This window comes from Saimiri boliviensis, chromosome 3 (genome assembly GCF_048565385.1).
Source record: "Saimiri boliviensis isolate mSaiBol1 chromosome 3, mSaiBol1.pri, whole genome shotgun sequence".
In the NCBI taxonomy this organism is placed as follows: Eukaryota; Metazoa; Chordata; class Mammalia; order Primates; family Cebidae; genus Saimiri; species Saimiri boliviensis.
This window is the reverse complement of record NC_133451.1, coordinates 38,386,918-38,412,891: the sequence shown is the minus strand read 5'-3', so window position 1 is coordinate 38,412,891 and position 25,974 is coordinate 38,386,918. Positions and strand designations below refer to the sequence as shown.

General features: G+C 41.5%; 1 protein-coding gene across 3 annotated transcripts in view; it reads right to left on the bottom strand.

Annotated features, from left to right (window-relative positions):
* UBE2K (ubiquitin conjugating enzyme E2 K) overlaps positions 1 to 25,750 on the bottom strand; it is a 74,827-nt gene extending 49,077 nt beyond the window's left edge. The window contains exons 1-2 of one of the 3 annotated variants that reach the window (XM_003940989.3): positions 25,480 to 25,750; positions 175 to 268 (exon numbers count right to left, since the gene is read on the bottom strand). In XM_003940989.3, the coding sequence (XP_003941038.1) occupies positions 175 to 268; positions 25,480 to 25,542 (157 nt within the window). In that variant the 5' untranslated portion in view covers positions 25,543 to 25,750. The remainder of the gene's footprint in view (positions 1 to 174; positions 269 to 25,479) is intronic. The other 2 variants (XM_074396026.1, XM_039468204.2) reach the window with 2 other exon arrangements.
* Between the last annotated feature and the right edge of the window lie 224 nt (positions 25,751 to 25,974).

Genomic DNA, 25,974 nt, shown 5'->3' with positions numbered 1-25,974 from the left:
AAGAAACACCAGTTTATATTAAGTATCTAAATTTAATATTTTAAAAATTGCTATAGATCTAAGCCAAATGAAGTTACCCTCCATATAATTTATAAATGTTTAAGATTATTTTGATTTAATGTTTCAGACAAGTTCTAATATGCACAATATTTTGATACAGAAAAAAGTACTTGCCTTCATATGGTGTGTCTGGAGGTCCTGCTATTTCTCCTCTTAATTCTGTAAAATTCTCATCTACAAGATCTACTTTAATTTGATTTTTGCTCGTCTTAAAAATAAACAGAAAATAAATGTTAGTTATGTCAGCAAGAAAAAAGCCTAATGTATTACCTATAAAAAATTTCACCCCCTCTTTCATAAGCTCGATTATTTGCTCTATTAAAATAAGTCTGGGTTTTTCTAGGACTTAATGAGCCAGTTTTAAGAATATTTAAAACAAACTAAGAAATTTCAACTTCAGTGCTCTAAATGAAGTAACACCACTTTGAACACCACCACAATGGCTTCTTGACTTTCTAGGAATATTATTAGAGAAAAATAGTTTAAAACCTATTTTATGTTTGCCAATTCCATGTATGTTAGGTCCAAAGTGATAAATCTAATCATCCATAGATTAACACTAAGATACTATATTCTGCACTATCCCCCCCAGGATACATGGGTTCTGCTCATATAAACGGAAAATTCAGGGTCATTAAAAGCCATTTAGGCCATAAACTCTCACTTTAACTAACAATAACAACTCTAGATGTTTAGTTTAACTGACTGAAATAGTACACCATCCACCAGAATGGTGAAAGCTCTAACCACCTAACTGATTTTCCTTTCCATGAAAATTCCAGAGGCCTAAATGCCTCAAAAGAATCTAAGGCCTTCTGCCGGGCGCGGTGGCTAATGCCTGTAATCCCAGCACTTCGGGAGGCCGAGGCGGGTGGATCACGAGGTCAAGAGATCGAGACCATCCTGGTCAACACGGTGAAACCCCGTCTCTACTAAAAATACAAAAAATTAGCTGGGTATGGTGGCACGTGCCTGTAATCCCAGCTACTCAGGAGGCTGAGGCAGGAGAATTGCCTGAATCCAGGAGACGGAGGTTGCGGTGAGCCGAGATCGCGCCATTGCACTCCAGCCTGGGTAACAAGGGTCTCAAAAAAAGAATCTAAGGCCTTCTTTGTTTTGTTTTTCTGCTTAGTTTACTAAAATGGCAACTATCTACTTCCAAAACCAGACTCCTACTTTAAATTTATCTACACTGACTTATTTTGCACTTTATACTACTCCAAGTACTTTCCTATCCATACAGCATTACTGAGTCTCTTAATCTTATGGGACAGTCCATTCTCAGAGCCACAATAACCTTAAATGATTGAGAAAACAGTGGGATTCACATTAACATTCATAAGTGCCTGCCTGCAAATGAGCTCTGCATTTATGTTCTCAAACCTATGTTAAAAATTCAGTAAATCCTCTCCTTTTAATTTTTTTAAACCAAAATCCCTAAAGTACAATTTCTATATATATACACCTATATATACCTATATATATATATACACACACCTATATATATATACACACACACACACATACCTATATATATATATATATATATTTTTTTTTTTTTTTTTTTTTTTTTTTTTTTTGAGACGGACTCTTGCTCTTGTTGTTCAGGCTGGAGTGCAATGGTGCTATCTTGGCTCACTGCAACCTCTGCCTCCCAGGTTCAAGCGATTCTCCTGCCTCAGCCTCGCAAGTAGCTGGGATTACAGGACCATGCCAACCATGCCCGGCTAATTTTTGTATTTTTAATAGAGGTGGGGTTTCATCATGTTGGCCAGGCTGGTTTGGAACTCCTGACCTCATGATCTGCCCACCTTGCCCTCCGAAAGTGCTGGGATTACCGGCATGAGCCACCACGCCCAGCCTGTATCTTCGTTTTTTTGGTTAGGATTCCATATTGTTACCTAGTTGACACAACATATCTACTCTTACGAAAGAAAGCCTCACTTTCTTAAACTTATTAAATAAAACAGTGTAAGAATTACTGTTTTAAAGGTCTTTGGCTTCCTCCTACAACCCAAAAAGAAACACAATTTTTGCTTTTTTCTCTGTATTACATACTTTTAGTACAGAATGTTTAGTTTAGAAAAGATAAATAACTTAAAACCTAAATTTTTAAAAGTTCACACCACTCCTAATTAATCCTTTTAATAAAAACACAGGATTTAAAAACTTACTTTCTAATTAGTACTGGTTATTTACATTTTTCTGAAAATACTGTTTATCCAAAAACTAAATTTAACTATAAATATGTACAATAAGAAACTGCTACTTACGCCCTAAAAAATTAACAACCTTGGTATTTGTGGTAGAGGTGAAACTTGGTATTTGTGGTAGAGGTGAAAATGTACATTTTAGAAACAGAAAAATATATATATGTATTTTGAGAAGGAGTCTCGCTCTGTCTCCCAGGCTGGAGCGCAGTTGCCTGCCTTGGCCTCCCAAAGTGCTGGGATTACTGTCTACTGAAAATACAAACAAAAAAATAATAATCTAGCTAATCACGCTTTCAAAGACCTCGACAGCTTTCCACAATCCCACTTCCAAAAAGTAGTATGTAAATAACCCTAAGATGTCAGGATACTACAGGATCTGATTAAAGTTTTTGGGAGAGGAGGAGAGAGAGATTAGAAAAGTTGCTTTTTGAAACTGCCCAAATCTCTGGTAAATAAAATGCTAAATAATTATTCATTTTCATACCTCTGTCCTTATTTCTGTCTACATCGTTCCCACAGTATTATTTAAGACAGGGTCTCACTCCCAACAGCCAGGCTGGAATACAGTGGTACAATCACAGCTCACTGTAACTCAACTTATCAGGCTCAGGTGATTCTCCACCTCAGCATTCCCAGTCTCTGGGACTACAGTTGTGCACCACCATGCCTTGCTAAATTTTTTTTTTTTTTTTTTTTTTAGTAGAGATGGGGTTTTGGCATGTTGCTCAGGCTGGTCTTAAACTCCTGGGCCCAATCGATCCATCAGCTTCGGTCTCCTGCCTCAGCCTCAAAAAGAGCCATGGTGTCCAGCCCCCCAAATTATAAATCAGAGAAAAATTGCTTTTTTTTTTTTTCACTTTAGAGAAAGAACCCTATTACTTTATAAAAAATGTACAATATCAGCTCAAGAAAATACCATTACCATGATGAATTCCATTACAAAAAGCATTCCGGTCAGGTGCAGTGGCTTACGCCTATAATCTCAACACTTTGGGAGGCTGAGGCAGATCACTGAGTCAGGAGTTCAAGACCAACATGGTGAAACTCCATCTTTACTAACAATACAAAAAATTAGCCGGGCATCATAGTGTGTACCTGTAGTCCCAGCTCCTTGGGAGGCTGAGACACAAAAATCCTTTGAACCCAAGGAGTGGAGGTTGGAGTGAGCCAAGATTTTGCCACTGCTCTTCAGCATGGGCAACAGAGCAAGACTGTTTCAGAAAGACCAAAAAAAAAAGGCGCATTTTTTAGAGTTTAGAGTAGGAAACGGAAAGTTAAGCCAAAAATTTTTCACAGCTCAATTTTCCATCAAGCAACTACTATTCTTTATAGCACCACAGTTCAACTCAAACATCCAGTTATTTCACAATCTAAAACTCCAATCCCACTGCTCCCACAAACAAAGTCTCACTTTAAGAGTCAGGAACTGTAAGCAAGACATGGAGAATGATGAAACGTGACAGTATTACAAAAGGTATGCCCTTTGGAGTAAGACATACATGTGCTGAATCCTAGCTCTGTCACTTACTTGTGGTATTCATTCAGGTATGTCACTTAACACCTAATTCTCAATTTTATTCCTGTAAAATGAGAATACTTTCAGAATTAAGTTTCTTGGGTAGAAGTAAGCAGCATAGTTCCCCTTTCCCAAACAACGTTAACTATAAAACCTTTAATTTGGCTGGGTGCAGTGGCTAACGACAATAATCCCAGCACTTTGGGAGGCCGAGGCTGGCCAATCACCTGAGGTCAGGAGTTTGAGACCAGCCCAACCAACATAATGAAACCCCATCTCTAGTAAAAATATAAAAATTAGCTGGGTGTAGTGATAGGCACCTGTAGTTCCAGCTACTCAGAAGGTTGAGGCAGGAGAATCGCCTGAACTTGGGAGGCAGACGTTGCAGTGAGCCAAAATTGCACCACCACACTCCAGCCTTGGTAATAGAGTGAGATTCTGCCTCAAAACAAACAAACAAACAAACAAAAAACTTTAATTTTAAAACTCTGTTTTATAGAATTAACTCACAATTGTGTTTCTATAGTCTAAGAATAAAATGTACTATCTAAAAATAAATAACAAAGTTATGTGTTATTCACTTTAATGACAACAACAACCAAGACAGCTAAAGCTTTTGGGTGAAATTCTGAAGAACTGTGTTGTTATCACTGTAAATCTTTCAAGAGGATAGCTGAAAGATTGCTTTTATAAACTTTCTTCTCCCAACTCAGCTAAACACACAGTGGGATCTCTGGTAGCCTTGTTTTTTTCTAATGTTCCCTTGGGGCTTCAAGACAATTCTAATGCATGAAAGGAATAGAGACACATAGAAGCTATGTCTCACCCCTGTAATTCCAGTGCTTGGGAGGCCAAGGCAGGTGAATCATTTGAGGCAAGAAATTTGAGACCAGCCTGGCCAACATGGCTAAACCCTGTCTCTACTAAAAATATAAAAATTAGCGGGCATGGTAGCACATGTCTGTAATCCCAGCTACTCAGGAGGCTGAGGCATAAGAATTGCTTGAACCCAGGAGTCAGAGGCTGCTGCTATGCTACAAAGCAAGACTCTTGTCACAAAAATTAAAAATAAAATAAAAAATAAAAATAAGCCGGGCGCGGTGGCTCAAGCCTGTAATCCCAGCACTTTGGGAGGCCGAGGCGGGTGGATCACGAGGTCAAGAGATCGAGACCATCCCGGTCAACACAGTGAAACCCCGTCTCTACTAAAAATACAAAAAATTAGCTGGGCATGGTGGCACGTGCCTGTAATCCCAGCTACTCAGGAGGCTGAGGCAGGAGAATTGCCTGAACCCAGGAGGCGGAGGTTGCGATGAGCCGAGATCGCGCCATTGCACTCCAGCCTGGGTAACAAGAGCAAAACTCTGTCTCAAAAAAAAAAAAAAATAAAAAATAAAAAATAAAAAATAAAAATAAAAATAAAAATAAAAAAAGCAAGCTATAGAAGTTAGCAATTTTAAGATACACATAAAGCATGCATAATAGCACATAATGTTGAAGCTAATCTGACAAAAGCACACATTATTGTCAACAACCAACAGCAAAAAACTCAAAGCAGTTCTAATATATTTCCAAGGCCACATCTCTCAGTAAAATGATATTGTCATTGTTACCATCATCACTATAAAAATTCTTTCAAATAATGACTAGGGTCTTTAAATGCTATCTCAAATGTTAGTAAACAAAACCTAAGTTCCACTTGCAGCTGACATTCTAGTGGGAAAAACTAAACACTGGAAAATTTTATCATATAAGGACTAAATACAAAGTATATTGTTGTTTAACCTGTTTAAAACTTACTAGCTATGAACAAGTTAATTAACCACTTTGTACTCCAGTTTCATCCTCTGTGATCTAAGGATAAGATAGTTCCTCATAGGGTTCACTGGTGAATTTAACAAATACAGTATATAGAACAATGCCTGCCACACAGTAAATGCTGAATTTATCACTGTAACACGCTGACTCTTAATAATGATGTTGGAGCAGAAAATTTTAACCCAAAGCAAATACTGCATTTTTTAAAAAGAATAACTAACCATCTTAGCCTCACTATTTATTATTAAAAAAGTGCTCTAAAATAAAATTTAAATCAGAATTTCAAATAAGACAAATTCTAAATGCCCCCTAAATTTATAAGTAATTCTGATTAATATAGAAAAATTATTGGCAGGGCGCGGTGGCTCAAGCCTGTAATCCCAGCACTTTGGGAGGCCAAGGGCGGGCGGATCATGTGGTCAAGAGATCAAGACCATCCTGGTCAACATGGTGAAACCCCATTTCTATTAAAACTACAAAACATTAGCTGGGCATCGTGGTGCGTGCCTGTAATCTACTCAGGAGGCTGAGGCAGGAGAATTGCCTGAACCCAGGAGGCGGAGGTTGCGGTGAGCCGAGATCGCACCACTGCACTCCAGCCTGGGTAACAAGAGTGAAACTCCGTCTCAAAAATATATAAATAAAATAAATAAAATTATTAATTTGTTTCCTGGTCAAGTCACGACTATTTTAGAAGCCCTGCTCATCATCACGCATATAAAAAGGAAATTTAGGCAGGGCACAGTGGTTCGCACCTGTAATCTCAACACTTTGAGAGGCCAAGGCAGGTGGATCACCTGAGGTCAGAAGTTCCTCCACCTTGGATTGGGCAAAACTCCCTCTCTACTAAAATATACAAAAATTAGCCAGGCGTGGTGGCAAGTGCCTGTAATCCCAGCTACTCAGGAGGCGGAGGCAGGAGAACCACTTGAACCTGAGAGGTGGAGGTTGCAGTGACCCCAGATAGCATCATTGTACTCTAGCCTGGGGACAGAGCAAGACTCCATCCGAAATTCAGTTCTTCCTAAGTTTTTAGAAATGATACTTTAAAAGCTTAACAGTTGTCGTTATTTTTTCATAATTTAATATCCCCTATTATTCAAAGGACTAAGAAATAAACACAATTTCTACCATCTAGGTAGTTATATTTATTTTATTTTATTTTATTTTTGAGATGGAGTCTTGCTGTGTCACCCAGGCTGGAGCACAGTGGCACGATCTCAGCTCACTGCAAACTCTGCCTCTTGAGTTCAAACAATTCTCCTGCCTCAGCCTCCCAAGTAACTGGGATTACAGGCGCCCACCACCACACCCAGCTAATTTTTTTGTAGTAGAGACAAGGTTTTGCTATGTTGACCAGGGTGGTCTTGAACTCCTGACCTCCAGTGATCTGCCCACTTTGGCCTCCGAAAACGCTGGGATTACACACGCAAGCAACTGTGCCTAGCATAGGCAGTTAAATTTTAAAAAATTCTGAAGCTTATGGCACATAACATTCCCAAAGCAGAAGTGATATGTAAACAAAGGGACTGGGAGAATGAAAAACTGAGGGGAGACGCACGTATGATCCTTACCAAAAACAAGTTCTAGACCATCAGTATTCAATACAATATAACATAACTCACATATGTAAAATTTTCTGGTATCCATGTTAAAAAGAGTACAAGATGACCGAGCGCAGTGGCTCACGCCTGTAATCCCAGTGCTTTGGGAGGCCAAGTGGGCAGATCACCTGAGGTCAAGAGTTCGACACCAGCTTAGGCAGGAGAATCACTTGAACCCATGAGGCAAGAGGTTGCAGTGAGTGGAGACTGCACCACTATACTCCAGCCTGAGCAACAACATAAGACTCAGTCCCCGAAAAAAAAAAAAAAAAAAAAAATATTTAGAAGAAACAATAATAAAGAAGCTATAGCAACTAGCAATTTTTTTTTTTTTTTGAGATGGAGTATGGCTCTGTTGCACACGGTGGAGTGCAGTGGTGCAACTGCAACCTACTCCTCGAGGGTTCAAGTGATTCTTGTGCCTCAGCCTCCAAAGCAGCTGCGATTAGAGCTGCCTGTCATCATGCTCAGCTAATTTTTCTATTTTTAGTAGAAATGGAGTTTCGCCATGTTGGCCAGGCTGGTCTTGAACTCCTGACCTCAAGTGATCCACCCACCTCGACCTCCCAAAGTGCTGGGATTACAGGCGTGAGACACCACGCTCAGCCGCAGCAAGCAATTTTTAAATCACACCTGTAATCCCGACACTTTGGGAGGCCAACAAAGGAGGATTGCCTGAACCCAGGAGTTTGAAACCAGACTGGGCCACACAGTGAAACTCCCATCTGTACGGGGGCGGTGGGGGGGAACGCATGTGCCTATAATCCCAGCTACTCAGGAGGCTGAGGTGGGAGAATCACTTGAGCCCAAGAGGTCAAGGATTCAGTGAGCTCTGATTGTGCCACTGCACACCAGCCTGTATGACAGTGAGCCTCCATCTCTTTTTAAAAAAAAAAAAAAAAGTTAAGTTCTGGACTTCTGTCAAACTTTACACAATCTCCAATGAAGAGTAATTCAAGCTCCAAATTTATCAATCCATGAATATTTACTGAGTACTTGCTATTTGCAAGGCACTGCAACAGATACTGGTGATATAATGATCAACTAGAAATTTTTTCTACCCTAAAATGATAGTTTTTTCATTCTAAGGTACTGAACAACTAATTATATAATTTTTAAATGAAGTACAGGATACTATGAAGAACATTTAGCAAAGAGAAGATCTAGAAAGAGGAAGCTTCCTTGAGGAAACTACTTTTAAAAGACTTAATGTTAGGTAAAGCCAAGGCAGAGAGTACATACTGTGCAAAACAGAGGCCAAGAGGACTTGGCAAGTTTAGGAATTGAAAAGCCACCAATGTGACTACAATACAAAGAATTAAAAAGTAGAAATGAGGCAGGAGAAGTAGTCAAGAGCCCAATTATTCAGAATCACGAAGAATAATAAAAATTTGAAGTGTTATAACAATCAGATCTAGTTTTTTAGAGATCACCTAGCTGGATTACGGGGAAATGCCTGGAGGAGGATTAGAGAGAATACTTATGAATCCTGTGAGAGATGCCAATAAGGTCCAGTGCAATGTAAAGAAGTAGATGAATTAAGACAGACAGGAAGTAAAACCTAAAGGACTTAGTTACTGCTAACTAAACGTGTATGATCTTAGATGATGGGATATTTTGCTGGATAGATGACAGTAAAACAAAGATAAGGAAACAAAGAATTGAGGAGTCAGGATTTGAGGAGGAGAAAAATCCATTTGAGACATGTTGGATACAAGGTATCTGTGAAAATCCAAAGAACCAAGTAAACAAATGAAAATTCAGGTCTCTGGTTCAGGAGTGATCTGGTCTGAAGATATTTTAGGAAGATGGGAAAGGCCAGGCACTGTGGCTCATGCCTACAATCCCAGCACTTTGAGAGGTCAAGGTGGACAAATCACATAAGGTCAGGAGTTCAAGATCAGCCTGGCCAACATGGTGAAACCCCGTCTCTACTAAAAATACAAAAATTAGCTGGCGGTATGGTGGTGCCTGCCTGTAATCCCAGCTACTCTGGAGGCTGAGGCAGGAGAATCACTTGAACCCAGGACACGGAGGGAGCAGTGAGCTGAGATGGAAGCAGGGCACTCCAGCTTGGGTGACAGAGTAAGATTCCTTCAAACGAAAAAAAAAAGGAAAAAAAAAAAGAAGAAGAAGGGAAGGAAAGGAAAGGCAAAGGAAAAGGGAAAGGGAGGGAGATATTTGGATGGTCTGGTATCACCAACACTGCAGGAAGAATATTTCAAGGAAATAGTTGCTAATGTTGCTGAATGATCAATAATTGCTAATACACATATAATTTTAAAAAACAGAAATAGCATCTTGCTCTATCATCCAGGCAGGAGGTACAGTGGTGCATCATAACTCACTGCAGCCTCAAACTCCTGGGCTCAAGCAATTCTCCAGCCTCAGTCAGCCTCCCAAATTGTTGGGATTGGAGGTGTAAGCCACCACTCCAAGCTCATATTTATATATAATTTACAGGCAATATATTAACTGATATGTATATAATAACTCAATCTTATAACAAACTTATGTGCTTAACCAGTAAGGAAGCTGAGGCAACAAAGTCACAAAGCTAATAATCAGTGGAGTCAGGTTTTAAAACTCATTCAGGAGTCAAGACAGAGCTTTTCTTTCACTTCTAAGATTTTTTTATTTTTATTTTTATTTTTTGAGATGCAGTCTTGCTCTGTCGCCCATGCTGGAGTGCAAAGGCTCAATCTCAGCTCACTGCAACCTCCACCACCTGGGTTCAAGCGATTCTCCTGCCTCATCCTCCCTAGTAGATAGGACTATATCATGTACCACCACTCCTGGCTAATTTGTTATATATTTTTTAGTAAAGACAAGGTTTCACCATATTGGCCAGGCTGGTCTCGAACTCCATGATCCACCCACCCTGGCCTCCCAAAGTGCTGGGATTACAGGTGTGAGCCACTGCACCCAGCCTACTTCTAAGATTTAAATTAGAGGACACCTCAATGTATGCCAGTTTAAAAAAAAAAAAACACTGCCATTTACACTGTCACACAATACTTTATCATTTAGAGTTTTTATTTTACACTTACTCAACTTTTAGAATTTACATATTTCAATCTTAAGATTAGTCCAGGCACAGTGGCTCACACCTGTAATCCTACCTAGCTCTTAGGGTGGATGAGATGGGCTGATTATTTGAAACCAGGATTCAAGACCACCCCATCTCTGTCCTTATGGAAAAGAAAAAAAAAAAAAAAGATCAGTCCAGGCAACATGGTGACAAAAAAATTAACTGGGTATGGTGGTGCGTGGCTATAGTCCCAGCAACACAGGAGGCTGAGATGGGAGAATCACCTGAGCCCAGGAAGTCAAAGCTGCAGTGAGCTGTGATCTTGCCACTGAACTCCTTCCTAGGTGACTAGTGTGTGCCCTGTCTCAGCACTCCCTCATAAGAAGCCTTAAGATTATTAAGAAAAAACCCTTAAGATGATGATGATGATGATTTTTTTTTTCTGAGATGGAGTTTTGTTCTGTCGCCCAGGCTGGAGTGCAATGGCACGATCTTGGGTTACTGCAACTTCCGCCTCCCGGGTTCAATCAATGTTCCTGCCTCAGCCTCCCGGGCAGCTGGGATTACATGTGCCACCACACTCCACCAATTTTTGCATTTTTAGTAGACAGGGTTTCACCATGTGTTGGTCCGGCTGGTCCCAAACTCCTGACCTTAGGTGATCCACCTACCTTGGCATCCCAAAGTGCTGAGATTACAGGCATGAGCCACTGCGCCTGGCCGAAACCCTTAAGATGATTACATAAGGAGAAAAGAAAAATAGTCAAAGCTACTCCTCAAACTTCTTCACATCAAGTCCTACTCTCCAGTAACACCTTTTCAATCTAGTCTTTGTTGTCCGTTTTTCCTACACAATACAAGCCTTTGTATGCGATACAACATTTGTACTCTAAGACAGCTTGCGACATAAAAGGACTAGAGAGTAAACTAAATGATTACAACCATTAACGATAATAAGGTAACTGTTAAAAGATATATCAGCCGGGCGCGGTGGCTCAAGCCTGTAATCCCAGCACTTTGGGAGGCCGAGGCGGGTGGATTACAAGGTCGAGAGATCGAGACCAACCTGGTCAACATGGTGAAACCCCGTCTCTACTAAAAATACAAAAAATTAGCTGGGCATGGTGGCGCATGCCTATAATCCCAGCTACTCAGGAGGCTGAGGCAGGAGAATTGCCTGAACCCAGGAGGCGGAGGTTGCGTTGAGCCGAGATCGTGCCATTGCACTCCAGCCTGGGTAACAAGAGCGAAACACCGTCTCAAAAAAAAAAAAAAAAAAAAAGATATATCAGAGGTCAAGGAAACCTAAGCATGTAGTGTACCGTGTTATTACATGATATTAAAAAATTAATGTTTCTTTTGTTGGATATAACAAAACACTTGATTGGGTTTCATAAAAATGTTCTTGTATGTTAAAGATCCACAGTGAACTATTCACTGTACAATGACAGAATTCTGGGGTTTGCTGTAAAATATCTCAGATTTGTTTCAAAATAATCTAGAAGAAGACAGGCACAGTGGCTCATGCTGGTAATCCTAGCACTTTGGGAGGTCGAGGCAGATGGATCATCTGATGCCAGGAGTTTGAGACCAGTCTAACCAACATGGTGAAACCCCATCTCCACTAAAAACACAAAAAATTAGCCAAGTGTGGTGGCGCACACCTGTAGTCCCAGCTACCCAGGAGGCTCTAAGCCCAGCAGGGAGCGGCTGCAGAAGCCGAGATCACGCCACTGCACTCCAGCCTGAGGGACAGAATGAGACTCCATCTCAACAAACAAACAATCTAGAAGGGAGCGGGAATCTGACAGACAAAACTGGCCACATGTTTACAACTACAGAAAGCGGAGGCCAGGAGTGGTGGTTCACGTCTGTATCCCAGCACTTTGGGAGACTGAGGCAGGAAGACTGAGCCCAGGAGTTAAAGACCAGCCTGGGCAGCAAAGTGAGATCTCCGTCTCTACAAAAAAGGAAAAAAAAAAAAAAAAAAGAAAGAAAGAATGAAACTGGGTGATGACATCTATTATTCTATTTTCTCAACTTCAGTGTAAGTTCAAAAATTTTAACAGAAAGCTAAAAAATAAAAACAGGCCAGGAGCGGTAGGTGGATCACTCGAGGTCAGACCAGCCTGGTCAACATGTTAAGACAGACACACAGGGAGGATGCCACAGGAAGACAGATTATTGGGGTCCTCCAGCACAGTGCCTCCAGAGCAGGAGGAGAGGCCAACCAGCGACCTGGGTCTGAGAATGTCTTTATTAATATCAAAGTAGGAAAAGACTAGCCTGAGCAACAAAGTGAAACTCTGGCTCAAGAAAAAAAAAAAAGGAGTAACTATCTTTTTTAAGACTATCTCAGGAAACAAAAGAAGAAAAAAAGAGATACAGTTACTAGAACCTCCTTTCTTTTGAGACAGAGTCTCACTCTGTCACCCAGTTTGGAGTGCAGTGGTGTGATCCTGGCTTACTGCAATCTCTGCTTTCTGAGTTCAAGCGATTCTCCTGCCTCAGCCTTCCAAGCATCTGGGAGTATAGGCACCCACCACCACACACAGCTGAGTTTTGTATTTTTAATAGAGATGGGGTTTCACTATGTTGGTCAGACTGGTTTCAAACTTTTCACCTCAGGTGATCCACCTGCCTCAGCCTCCAAAGTGCTGGGATTACAGGTGTGAGTCACCTGCGCTGGCCTAGCTAACTTTTGTATTTTTAGTAGAGACGGGGTTTCGCCATGTGGGCCAAGCAGTTCTCAAACTCCTGACCTTATGATCTGCCTGCCTCGTCCTCCCAAAGTGCTGAGACTACAGGCATGAGCCACCAGGCCCAGCCTAGAACTCTTATAAACTGATAGTGGGAATGTAAATTGATACAATAATCTGGCGAACAATGAAGAAACATCCAGTCAGGCAGAAGCTGAAAATATGCTCAGATCTTCCAACTCAGATCTTCCAACTCTACTTTCTAGAAAAACTCTTATATGTCCCCTCAAAATTACAAAAATGTTCAGTATATCCTTTTACCTAAAAGTCGGAAATAAATGCCATCAATAGGAAAATAAACTTTAAAAACTGACATGAAATACAATATAGTTTATATTAGAGAACTAGCACAAAATACAGTATCACAGATACATCTTTTAAAAATGCTAAGAGAGGCCGGGCGCGGTGGCTCAAGCCTGTAATCCCAGCACTTTGGGAGGCCGAGGTGGGTGGATCACGAGGTCAAGAGATCGAGACCATCCTGGTCAACATGGTGAAACCCCGTCTCTACTAAAAATACAAAAAACTAGCTGGGCATGGTGGTGCGTGCCTGTAATCCCAGCTACTCAGGAGGCTGAGGCAGGAGAATTGCCTGAACCCAGGAGGCGGAGGTTGCGGTGAGCCGAGATCGCGCCATTGCACTCCAGCCAGGGTAACAAGAGCGAAACTCCGTCTCAAAAAAAAAAAAAAAAAAAAAAAAATGCTAAGAGAAAAAGGTTCCAAAACAGATGTACATTACAATCGCTTATGAAAACGGTTTTTTAAAAAAACTTTAAAAAGAGCAAAAAGTATTTTATTTTTAAATTCAAGAGATACTATGTTTAAACCGTAAAAACAAAATGTGAAGGGAAAGACATACACTAATTTCACAAAGCAGATACTCCTAGAAAGAAAGAAAAAAAAAAATGGAATAAGAAAAAAGTTATCCAGTGAGCTTTACCTCCACGTTTTACTTTATTTGGGTGGAGGCAGTTTAGCCCAAATAGAGTATGAGAAAAATATAATTTGTTAAATATGGACCACAGATATAAAGATGTTCATGTATTACTTTAAAAACGTCTAGCCGGGCGCGGTGGCTCAAGCCTGTAATCCCAGCACTTTGGGAGGCCGAGGCGGGTGGATCACGAGGTCGAGAGATCGAGACCATCCTGGTCAACATGGTGAAACCCCGTCTCTACTAAAAATACAAAAAACTAGCTGGGCGTGGTGGCGCATGCCTGTAATCCCAGCTACTTAGGAGGCTGAGGCAGGAGAATTGCCTGAGCCCAGGAGGTGGAGATTGCGGTGAGCCGAGATCGCGCCATTGCACTCCAGCCTGGGTAACAAGAGCGAAACTCCGTCTCAAAAAAAACAAACAAAACAAACAAACAAACAAAAAAAAAAAGGTCTAAGTATAAAGTATTTCATAGATTTAAAAACATCTTCAAAAATGTAGGTAGCAAGCAGCAGATATGAGTGTAACTCTTTCCACCACAACCACCAATATTTTAGAGGCAGAGACCTGATTTCAAATCTCTGTTCCACCACAAATTTATTGACACTGATAAAGTTACTTAATTTCTTCACAGCTGCAACTTTTGGAGCTGTGAAACAATAATAATATCAATCTCATAAAGCTGCCATATAAAAAAAAATGTCAGATAGGGAGGGTGCAGCAGCTCATACCTATAATCCCAGGACTTTGGGAGGCTGAGGCAGGAGGACTGCTTGAGTCTAGGAGTCTGACACCAGCTTGGGCAACACAGTGAAACCTCCAACTCCACAAAAAATTTAAAAAAGAAAATTTAGCCAGGTGTTATGGCCACCAGGAAGGCAAGGCAGGAGGATCACTTGAGCCCAGGAGTTCAAGGTTACAATGGGCTATAAGGTCTTGTTCTGTTGCCACTGCACTCCAGCCTGAGCAACAGAGCAAGACCTTGTGTCTGTCTGTCTGTCAATAAATAAATAAATAAATAAAATGTCAGACATTCAACAGTTATTCTACATTTGCAGTAAAAGAAAATAACTAAAGGGAAAAGAAAGGAAAAAAGGGTTTTGCGGTGGTGTTTACAATTAATTGATTATAACCAATTATAGACTTTTCCCTCTCCATTTCCACTGCTTCACTTGACCTGCCTTAAAAAAATTTTTAAAAATTTTAAAAAGCACTTTCAATGAAATACAGTTCTCCCACCCTTTCAGATTTACATAAGAGAATAACATGGATGGCAGATGAATGATACTAGCTATTTTATGGCTTCCAAAGCCCACCGAAGAAGGGATTTGCAAAGGGATCCAAGATTACGTACCATAGGACTAGAATCTGGATTCTTTGGTCTAGTTTCAGCAAACCAGAGCCATGTCAAGAAATCCAAAATAATCCCATTGTCTATACATTATTTGAGAGTTTCCCAAATGAACTTTTTCATTCAGGAAGGCAACATTTTAACACAAACTTTTCTCCAATTTATAACTGTCTCCTAAAGAAAGATTAAATAACAACTGGAAAACAGAGCCCACATACATTCCTTTGTATTAATATATCCCCTCTTATCCAAAGAGGATACATTCCAAGATCCCTAGAGGATGCTTGAAACCACAGATAATACCAAACCCTCTGTTTTTCCCCATATGTACATACCTATGTTAAAGTTTAATTTATAAATTAAACACAGTAAGAGATCAACAATAATTGTAACAATACAGTATAATAAAAGTTATGTGAATGTGATCTCTAAAAATATCTTATTGTACTATACTCACTTATTTTTGGACGATGGTTGACAGAGAGTAACTGAAACTGCAGAAAATGAAACTGCAGGTAAGGGTGGACAACTTGGCCACCAGCCCCATGGATAATTGGCACAGATGACAAAGAAACACTATCAGAAGTACCATAGCCCTCATTTTGAGCTTTTCTTGAGGCATATTTACAACCAGCAATCACTAAACCATTGAACAATACCTTTATAATCCAAAAACAATAAGCAGAACAGAATATGAAAACATAGCTAATTCTGACATCTAACAGCTATCGGGTTACTGAATGTTTAATTACGTCGTCCCAAGCATTTTTCTTTCTTTTCTTTTCTTTTTTTTTTTTTTGAGACGGAGTTTCGCTCTTGTTACCCAGGCTGGAGTGCAATGGCGCAATCTCGGCTCACAGCAACCTTCGCCTCCTGGGTTCAGGCAATTCTCCTGCCTCAGCCTCCTGAGCAGCTGGGATTACAGGCACGCGCCACCATGCCCAGCTAATTTTTTGTATTTTTAGTAGGGTTTCACTATGTTGACCAGGATGGTCTCGATCTCTTGACCTCATAATCCACCCGCCTCAGCCTCCCAAAGTGCTGGGATTACAGGCTTGAACCACTGCGCCCGTCCCGTCCCAAGCATTGTTCTAAGCACTGTAGTCCCAGCTACTCCAGAGGCTGAGGTGGAAGGCTTGCTAGATCCCAGGAGTTCAAGGCTGCAGTGAGCTATGTTTGTGCCCCTGGGTGGCAGAGTAAGACCCCGTCTCAAAAACAAAAAACAAAAACAAAACACAAAAAAACTACCCAGCTCAAGAACCTAACTCATACAATCACAAAGGCCAGTCACAACAGCTCACGCCTGTAATCCCAGCACTTTGGGAGGCCAAAGTGGGTGGATCACCTGAGGTCAGGAGTTCAAGACCAGCCTGGCTAGAAACCCCATCTCTACCAAAAATAGGAAAATTAACTGGGTGTGGTAGCACATGCCTATAATCCCAGCTACTTGGGAGTCTGAGGCAGGAGAACTGCTTGACCTGGGAGAAGGAGACTGCAGTGAGCCGAGATCACGCCACTGCCTTCCAGCCAGATTTCATCTCAAAATAAGTCAGTATGTAAAGTTCAGGTGGGTGGCTCACACCTGTAAGCCCAGCACTTTGAAAGGCCAAGACAGGCAGATCACCTGAGGTCAGAAGTTTGAGACCAGCTGGCCAACATGGTGAAATCCTGTCTCTACTAAAAATACAAAAATTAGCCAGGGATAGTGGCACATGCCTGTAATTCTGGCCATTCGGAAGCCTAAGGCATGAGAATCGCTTGAACCTGGGAGGCAGAGGTTGCAGTGAGCCAAGAGTACGCCACTGCACTCCAGGCTGGGTGACAGAGACTCCAACTAAAACAAAATAAAACGAAACAGCCAGGTACGGTGGCTCACGCCTGGAATCCCAGCACTTTGGGAGGTTGAGGCGGGTGGATCACAAGATCAGGAGTTCGAGACCAACCTGACCAACATGGTGAAACCCCGTTTCTACTAAAAATACAAAAATTAGCTGGGCGTGGTGGCGCCCACCTGTAATCCCAGCTACTTAGAGGAGGCTGAGGCAGGAGAATCGCTTGAACCCAGGAGGTAGAGGTTGCAGTGAGCCAAGATCATCCCACTATACTCCAGCCTGGGCTACAGAGCAAGACTCCGTCTCAAAAAAACAAAAACAAAAAAGAACCTCCCTCATACAAATATCCTCAGAATCCCATGGCATTTACTCTTTGCCTCTACCATTTTTATCCATCCTTTGCCTGCCCTATCTCCCCAACCAATTAAGCCTTTTGGGGCTATAGTCAGCATGTTTAATAACTGTCACTAATATATTCACTGGGAAATAAGAGTATATAGTCTTGGCCGGGCACAGTGGTTTACAGTTGTAATCCCAGCACTTCAGGAGGCCAAGGTGGGTGAATAACTTGAGGTCAGGAGTTCGAGACCAGCCTGGTCAACATGGTAAAATCCTGTTTCTACTAACAATACAAAAAATTAGCTAAGTATGGTGGGGTGTACCTGTAATCCCAGCTACTAGGGAGGCTGAGACAGGAGAATCACCTGACCTGGGAGGTGGAGGCTACAGTGAAATGAGATCATACCACTGCACTCCAGCCTGGTCAATAGAGAAAGATTCCATCTCAAAAAAATAAAAAAGTCCAGGCACAGTGGCTCATGCCTGTAAGCCCAGCACTTTGGGAAGCCAAAGTAGACAGATCATCTGAGGTCAGGAGTTTGAGACCAGCCTGACCAACATGATGAAACCCTGTCTCTACAATACAAAAATAACAAAAATTGGCCAGGCATGGTGGCACATGCCTGCCATCTCGGCATCCAGGCCATTTTAGAGGCTGAGCCAGGAGAATTACTCGAATCTAAGAGGCAGAGGTTGCAGTGAGCCAAGATCAAGCCACTGCCCTCCAGGCTGGGCAACAGAGCAGAGACTCCATTTCAAAAACAAAACAAAAAAAACCAATCTCCCTCATACAAATACCCTCAGAATCCCACAGCATTTACTCTTTGCACCTAATATTTTTATCTATCCTTTGTCTGCCCTATGTTTCCAACCAGTTAAGCCTTTTTGGGACTGTAGTGAACATTTTCAGTAACTGTCAATAATGTATTCACTGGGAACAAATTAGAGTATATAGTCTTAGCTGGGGATGGTGACTCACACCTGTAATCTCAGCATTTTGGGAGGCCGAGGTGGGCGAATCACTTGAGGTTAGGGGTTTGAGACCAGCCTGGCCAACATGGTAAAATCCTGTCTCTACTAACAATACAAAAAATTAGCTGGCATGGAGTTGCCTGTAATCCCAGCTACCCAGGAGGCTGAGGCATGAGAGTTGCTTGAACCTGGGAGGCACAGGCTGTGGTGAGCTGAGATCATGCCACTGCACTCCAGCCTGGGTGACAGTGAAACTCTGTCTCAAAAAAAGAAAAAAAAAAAAAAGTGTATAGTCTTTAAGAAGGGGTGATAGAAGGCCAGGTGCAGTGGCTCACTCCTGTAATCCCAGTACTTTGGGAGGCCAAAGGAGGTGAATTACCTGAGGTCAGGAGTTCAAGACCAGCCTGACCAACACGGTGAAACTGTCTCTACTTTGAAAAAAAAAATTTTTTTTTTTTTTTTTAATTAGCCGGGCATGGTGTCGGGTGCCTGTAATCTTAGCTACTCGGGAGTCTGAGGCAAGAGAATCACTTGAACCCAGGAGGTGAAGGCTGCAGTGAGCCGAGATCGTACCATTGCACTCCAGCCTGGGTGACAAGAACAATACTCTGTCTCGAAAAAAAAAAAAAAGTGAAATGGTGACAGGCCAAGCATGGTGGCTCACATATCTGTAATCCCTACACTTTAGGAGGCCAAGGTGGGTGAATCACTTGCACCCAGGAGTTCAGACCAGCCTGGGCACCATGGTGAAACCCCATCTGTACAGAATATACAAAAATTAGTTGGGCATGATGGCAGACGCCTTTAGTCACTGCTACTTGGGAGGATCACCTAAGCCTGGGGAATTCGAGGCTGCAGTGAGCTGTGATCATGCCACAGCATTCTAGCTTTGGTAACAGTGAGACTCTGTCTCAAAAACAAATAAAAAGGAGAGAAGATAGGGGAGCCCAGATATGTCTAAACCTATGCCCAATAGACAGAGCTCAAAGTCTTTGTAACAGTATATACAAGGAATTCACTCCAAACAGTATTACCTGCACACTTTGATTTTTTTTTTAACCCAATCTATAGGTTTTCCTTGCTCAACCTATTCCAGAACCCATAAGAAATACTAAATATTACATAAAACTGTAACTTACATAACTTTTAAAAACACTTTTGAAAAAATAAAATAAAAATAAATAAAAACTTTAAAAGCCATTTTTCTACTGTTTATTTGGAGACAGTGTGTTGCTCTGTCACCCAGGTTGGAGTGCAGTGGCAGTCACTGTTCACTGCTGCCTCAACCTCCCAGACTCAAATGATTCTCTCCTGCCTCAGCCTCCCAAAGTGCTGGGATTACAGATGTGAGCCACCATACCTGCCTCTAGTCTTAAACAACTGTTCAAATTCTGGTTACATTCATTTTTGGTAGATAATTTTACCTTTTCATTTAAATCAAAAGAAGAAATTTTAAAAGAAAAACATTAAAAAGGGGAAACAGTCTTAAAACATTCAAAGCCAGTATGTATTTTTTGTGCCTTTACGGTTCATGTCCATTTATTCTTTAAATTATCTTACACATCTGCTACAGTTAAGTCTCAGTGTTTTTTTTTTTTTTTTTTTTTCTTTTGAGATGAAGTTTCGCTCTGTCACCAGGCTGGAGTTCAGTGGCACAATCTCAGCTCACTGCAACCTCTGCCAGGAATCATCTTCTTTTTTCATTTTCGAGACAGGGTCTTGCTGTTGCCTAGGCTGGAGTGTGGTCACATGATCACAATTCACTGCAGCCTTGACCTCCCGAGTAGCTGGAACTACAGGCACACACTACCATGCCTGGCTGATTTTTAAAAAATTTTAGTAGTGCCGGGCGCGGTGGCTCAAGCCTGTAATCCCAGCACTTTGGGAGGCCGAGGCGGGTGGATCACAAGGTCGAGAGATCGAGACCAACCTGGTCAACATGGTGAAACCCCGTCTCTACTAAAAATACAAAAAAAATTAGCTGGGCATGGTGGCGCGTGCCTGTAATCCCAGCTACTCAGGAGGCTGAGGCAGGAGAATTGCCTGAACCCAGGAGGCGGAGGTTGCGGTGAGCCGAGATAGTGCCATTGCACTCCAGCCTGGGTAACAAGAGTGAAATTCTGTCTCAAAAGAAAAAAAAAAAAAATTTTAGTAGTAACAAAGTTACTAAAAGGCTGGTCTTGAACTCCTGGTCTTAATCGAGCCTCAGCCTCCTAAAACGCTGTAATACAGGTGTAAGCCACCACACCTGGCCCATAAATACTCTATTGTCAGACCACCCCAGTCAACATGATGAAACCCCATCTCTACTAAAGATACAAAAATTACCCAGGAATGGTAGTGGGTGCCTGTACTCCCAGCTACTCAGAGGCTGAAGCAGGAGAATGGCTTGAGCTCGGAAGGTGGAGGATGCAATGAGCTGAGATCATGCCACTGCACTCTAGCCTGGGTGACTGAGCGAGAGACTGCCACAAAAAAAAAAAGTTTTGTCTACATGGTTCTCAGCACATTGCTAGCAGTCTGAAGACATTTTTAGTTGATGCATCCAGCAAGAAGAGATACTGGGGAGGTGGGAGAGGGGATATACGGTGCTAACTGCATATACTGGTAGAGGTCAGGGATATTGTTAAACGTTCCGCAATGCACAGGAGAGCCACTCAACAAAGAGCTATCTGCCCAAAATGTCAATACTGCCAAGGTTAAGAAACCCATGGTCTACATAAATCTTTAAAAGACTTACTTTTAGAAATTTGCAACTACTTCTGGTATAGAAAAATCTAGATCAAGCTACATCAAATATGTTAAAATTTTAAAGGAAGGCCGGCGCGGTGGCTCACGCCTGTAATCCCAGCATTTTGGGATGCCAAGTTCAGCGGAGCACGAGGTCAAGAGATCGAGACCATCCTGGCCAACATGGTGAAACCTCATCTCTACTAAAAATACAAAAATTAGCTGGGCATGGTGGCGTGTGCCTGTAGTCCCAGCTACTCAAGAGGCTGAAGCAGGAGAACTGCTTGAACCCAGGAGGCGGAGACTGCAGTGAGCCAAGATCATGCCACTGCACTCCAGCCTGGCGCTTGGTGACAAAGCAAGACTCTGTCTCAAAAAAAAAAAAAAAAAAAATTTAAGGAAAATAGATATAAAAATCTATTTAAATGACAGAAAACTTAATGCACTATAATAACTTTCATGAAACCAATTTGTTTATGTGACAGATTTAAACATGCTCTATGAGAATACTAGAAAATAATACCAAAGTGCAATTACAACATGAAAAACCAACAAGTGCCATAACATATACAGCATAAGACCAAGCAAGAGTAAATGCACTGATTTAAGGATGTTTTATTTCATTAGTTTCAAATTTTAAAATATTTTACATGTTGAAATTCAAGTAAATCTGGCTGGATGTGGTAGCTCATGCCTATAATCCTAGCACTTTGGGAGGCTGAGGCAGGCAGATCGCTTAAGGTTAGAATTTGAGACCAGCCTGCCCAACATGGTGAAACCCATCTCTACCAAAAATGCAAAAATTAGCTGGGCATGGTGGCGGACACCTGTAATCCCAGCTCCTGGAGAGGCTGAGACAGAAAAATCACTAGAACCTGAGAGGCGGAGGCTGCAGTCAACTGAGATCCCGCCACTGCACTCCAGCCTGAGCGAGAGACTGAGATTCCTTCTAAAAAAAAAAAAAAAAAAAAAAGATGACAAAAAAAAAAACACAGAAAAATTCAACTAAATCCTAATTATAGAGAACACTATTTCAATGAGATTAAACTGTGTTTAAATCCTTTAACCAGTAATACAAACTAGGCTCGTTTTTTTTTTAATAAATAAAAGCATGCCTATCCTTGGAAAGTCATGACAGCATGGTTTAATACGAACACAAGCAGACCTAGATCCAAATCCCAAGTTCCATGTTTGCAGACAAGTAATTTAACTTGCCTGAATCTCTATTTTCTCATCTAGAAAATAGGAAATCTAAAGAACTGTTCTTGAGGATTCGCAATAATGTATAAATAAATGATACTAAGAACAACTAGCCATTCTACAAATGACAGCTAGTTACTAACAGCAGCATTAACTAATAGTAAATAATACAACCTATGAATAATTATCCTTTTTCTTTTTTAGATGTGCCTCTTCAGAGGGTTTATATCCTCTTAATCAACAATTTACTTATGTAATCCAACTCATAAAATAATTATAAAATGTACTTTATATCAATATTCCATGCCCAACAACTTTGGAATATTATTTAAAACTACTTAAAATGCATACTCATATTTAAAAATAAACATCTAAAACAAAGAAAATAAATATTAATAAATTAAAAAGAAACATCTGACAAATTTCCAAACACTGTCTTAAGGGAAAGAGGCCAAACGGTGCCTTTAAGTAAATCACATTCGTATGACACAAAATTCAAAAAGTATCTATACCCCATGCCCCAGAGACCCAATTCCCCTACACAGAAAGCAATCAATTTTACCAATTTCTCATGAAACCTTTTACCTACACAGGCAAATACACATATTCTCCTCCGTCTGAAACAGATGGTAGCCTCTTCCACACTACCCTGCACCTTGCCTTTCACATTTACCTTGTTGGCTGTATTTTAATTAACACACTCTTAAGAATGGCCACCAGAATCCAACAAGTGTCAGCCATCTTTACAAAGGCACTTAAAAGGCTACCCCAAAAAGTCCTTAAATCAGTGTTCTTAGTAAACACAAGCACACAAGCATATGAAATAAACTTTGGTAAAGTGCAGATTTACCAAAAAAGTGACATGATGAAATAGTTATTTGATCAGCCATTCAAAAGACTGGATTCACATCCTTAAAAAGGAAACACATGGACTATACAAGTCCTTCAATGAGTTGAAAATAACAATCTACTTACAGATCTGGGACACTAAAATATCAAAAAATAATGGTGAAAGTAAGCTATTTATTGGTTATATTTATTCCAAGATTAAATGATGTGATCTTTTCCTAAATGTTCTTTGCAACTTATTTTCCTGGAAGAAGTTTCTTTCCATATTTATATAGGTACTGTTCTAAAAACAAACAAACAAAAAAACAAAACTGTTTGCCTTTCCTGTTTTCTTCTTCTGAAACGCTTATGACACTTATTTGAAATAAGGCTTCATCATCCCTTATGTATAAAGAGCAGTGTTATTTTAACAATATGCATTACTAGAGAGCAATATAAGTATTTCTGGTAATCTTCAAGTTAAGTACTAAGAATACCATGGTGAAGTCAGCTCATAAAAAGCAAAGAGACCATATTAATTACTAGAGCAGTAACTTACCACTTTTAAGTAATAGAAAATAAAGCATTAAAAGTCTATTAAGTTTCAAGCTTGTACAACCTTATTAAAGAAATGTTTTAGGCTGCTGGCAACAATATTAGCTGCTATCTTCCATTAGAAGTATATATGTCAAATAACCTGGAATACATTTTCATATTAAATAAGTTAAAATTGCTGTTTCACTGTATCAGTACAGACACTTATGACTCTATTTCTGCACTGTACCACAAAATACAAAGTCATCCTTCCATTCAGTTTTGGCATATGAACAAACATAGAGGTCAGAGTTAATACACATGCTCTGTAAAACCGATCATGACTTACATACTACTACTTTCAAGAAGTCTATTCGTCATTTTTGAATTTTAAACAATTTTTTCTCCATGTCTACTCATCACATACTTAGAATGCTGAATTTCACAAATCATTATTGACATTACCGAAGTACTAACCGTAAAAGAAAAACACAAAAGCATTGATATATTCAATAATCGTATGTGAATCTTGAAAATAACCATTTTCTGTATTACTTTTTGTTTAATCCATGTGGGGAAGACAATCTGGTATTCTTGTTGATTTTTGGTATGAAAAACTGTACTAATACTTATGTAATTCTGAGTCAAATTACTACAGCATTGTGAATATCTTACTTAAATAAACGTACTAATGTATCTAAATTCTGGAGGATTTAAGAGCAAAGGGAGGCAATTTTTTTGAAAATCTGCTACATCGTGATAAATCTACTCAATAAAGAGATAAAACAATGTATTAATCTGGTGAAATCCCACGTTTTTAATAGGTCTACTTTTCAAAAGTAAGAACCAAGGTAACCATGAGGGACATCATAATGAAGTTTCGTGGCACAACACGAGTCACAGAGGTACTGTCTTAGGACAGTCTCTCTGATCTGTAACTTGTAAACAATATTTTGAAATAAGCTACTCTTACATTCCATTTTTTTCTAACTAAAAATATTTAAATGTCTCTAATACACCAAACACCTTGCCTTTGCCCACTCAAAGACTGAGATGTCGACAAAGACGAGGCCTAGGAATTCGGGGGTTAAGTGGAAAAGAGAGAACGATCTCATTTGGAATTCACTTGCTAACTCAGGTGAAAATTCCCTTATCCCTGCCACCAAGTAAGACAGTATTCTATTATTCTCCCCTTGACTCCTAACATCCAACTAAGAAGGACTAACTCTGAATGTTCTTCCTTTTTAATCGATACCTAAGGACTCACCGCTCCTTCCCTAAGAAAAGGACGGTGAAGGCCTGACAGGCAATAACCCAGAATATCCTCAAAAGTGTGGGCCTTAGAGCAGCACCGGCTCCTCGGATCCAGTTACCACCTTTCCCCTTCCCCCAACCCACTTCCCGGGTTTTCTCGGGCTCGGCCTGCTCCCTCCCCACCCCAGAGCCACACTTCCAGCTGTGGCCACCGCCTGGGGTTCTCTCGTGAGCTTCCAACCCGCCGAGGAGTTCCCCCCAGTCCATCAGTTCCCCAAACTGTGTTGCACCCCGGACCCCCGCCCGCGAGACCGTCCATCCTAGCGCTAGGGGAGGGGAGGGGAAGGCGGCGGAAGGAGGAGGGGAGCACTACTGCTTCCCAACAGGCAGAAGGGCGGCCGCAAGGAGGGCCGCCCAGGGACTACCGGGGATATCGGGGTCACAGCTGGGAGGACCCGCCCGCCCCGGGCAGAGGTGGGGGATGTCCGGGAGTTCATTTCTGACCTCCTCGCTCTTCAGCACCTCCTTGAACTCCCGCTTGATTCGCTGCACCGCGATGTTGGCCATGTCTCCGCCCGCAGCTGATTCGTACCCGCCTCCTCCGCCACCGCTACGACCACCGCCACCGCCGCCACCTCTTCCTCCACCGCCTCCTCCCTCAGCGATTCAGACCCGAGCACACGAACACTGCCACTACCACCCCGGCCGCCGCGCTCTCCTCACTGTGGAATCACCTCCGCGCCCGGCCACCAAAATGGCGCCGGGTCCGCGCATGCGCACGACGCTGACCCGGCCGGGCGGCGCAGCCGCTCCCGTTGTAGCCCCCATTCGCCCGAGCCACGAGCGCGCGTCTCGACTGGGGCTGCGGCCGCTTGGCTCCGCCCTGCCGGCGTCTGGAGCCGGCAGGGTGCGCCTTCCAAGCGGGCCGGGCCCTCCGGTCCTACCCGGCGCCTCCGCTTCTGTTTAAACCCGGGTGCTGTGGTCCCGGCTGCCAGCCGC